Source organism: Geospiza fortis, unplaced genomic scaffold, assembly GCF_000277835.1.
Source record: "Geospiza fortis unplaced genomic scaffold, GeoFor_1.0 scaffold439, whole genome shotgun sequence".
In the NCBI taxonomy this organism is placed as follows: domain Eukaryota; kingdom Metazoa; phylum Chordata; class Aves; order Passeriformes; family Thraupidae; genus Geospiza; species Geospiza fortis.
In genome coordinates this window covers 218081-218728 of record NW_005054618.1, presented here as the reverse complement: position 1 = coordinate 218728, position 648 = coordinate 218081, and the positions used below count along the sequence as shown (strand labels likewise).

At 66.2% G+C, this 648-nt stretch overlaps 1 protein-coding gene across 1 annotated transcript in view; it reads right to left on the bottom strand.

Annotated features, from left to right (window-relative positions):
• Positions 1-514: 514 nt before the first annotated feature.
• Positions 515-648, bottom strand: part of TARS2 (threonyl-tRNA synthetase 2, mitochondrial) — a 4963-nt gene continuing 4829 nt past the window's right edge. Inside the window, 1 exon segment of the mRNA XM_031064705.1 lies at positions 515-646. Coding sequence (XP_030920565.1) covers positions 581-646 — 66 coding nt within the window. The 3' untranslated portion in view covers positions 515-580.

The window sequence follows — 648 nt, the reverse complement described above, 5'->3', positions numbered from 1 at the left end:
TGTGGTGTGTGGGGGGGGGTGGGGGGGACACCCCCGTGCCCCCCCCCGCGATTGCCCAACGGCGGCTGCGGCTCCGTGACTCGGCCTTTGCGCAACCCCCCCACTTTCCCCGACGCGTGGGCGGGGGGGGAAATCCCGGCTGGAAGGACCCAGAAGTGCCGGGGGCAGCTCGGGAGAGGGAAGGTGGGAATGGAAAATCGGGAATGAAAAGCCGGCAATCGCAACCCGGGCAGGATGTGGGGAGGATTTCCAGGTGTTTTGGGGGGGGGTCCTGTCCCCCAGGTGACCCAGGTGGGACCCAGGAGGTCGAGAAGAGGATCCAGGTGTGCGGGAAAGGGACCCAGAGTTCGGGAAGGGGCCCCAAATCTCTGTGGGGGATCTCAGGTGTCCAGGAAGAGGATCCAGGTGTGCGGGGAAGGGACTCAGAGTTCGGGAAGGAGCCCCAGGTGTTCAGGGGAGGTTCAAGCACCCCAGCACCGAGAGGCGCCCCAGTCTCAGCTCCCACAACATCCAGCACATTTCCCAGAATTTATTGAGTTGGGGGGGTCCCGGGGCCCCCTGATAAGAGTTGGTGGGGGGGTCAGAAGCGCTGCTCGGCGTCGGGAACGCGGCCGTCCCTGAGCTCCTGCAGCCGCTGCAGCACCCGGG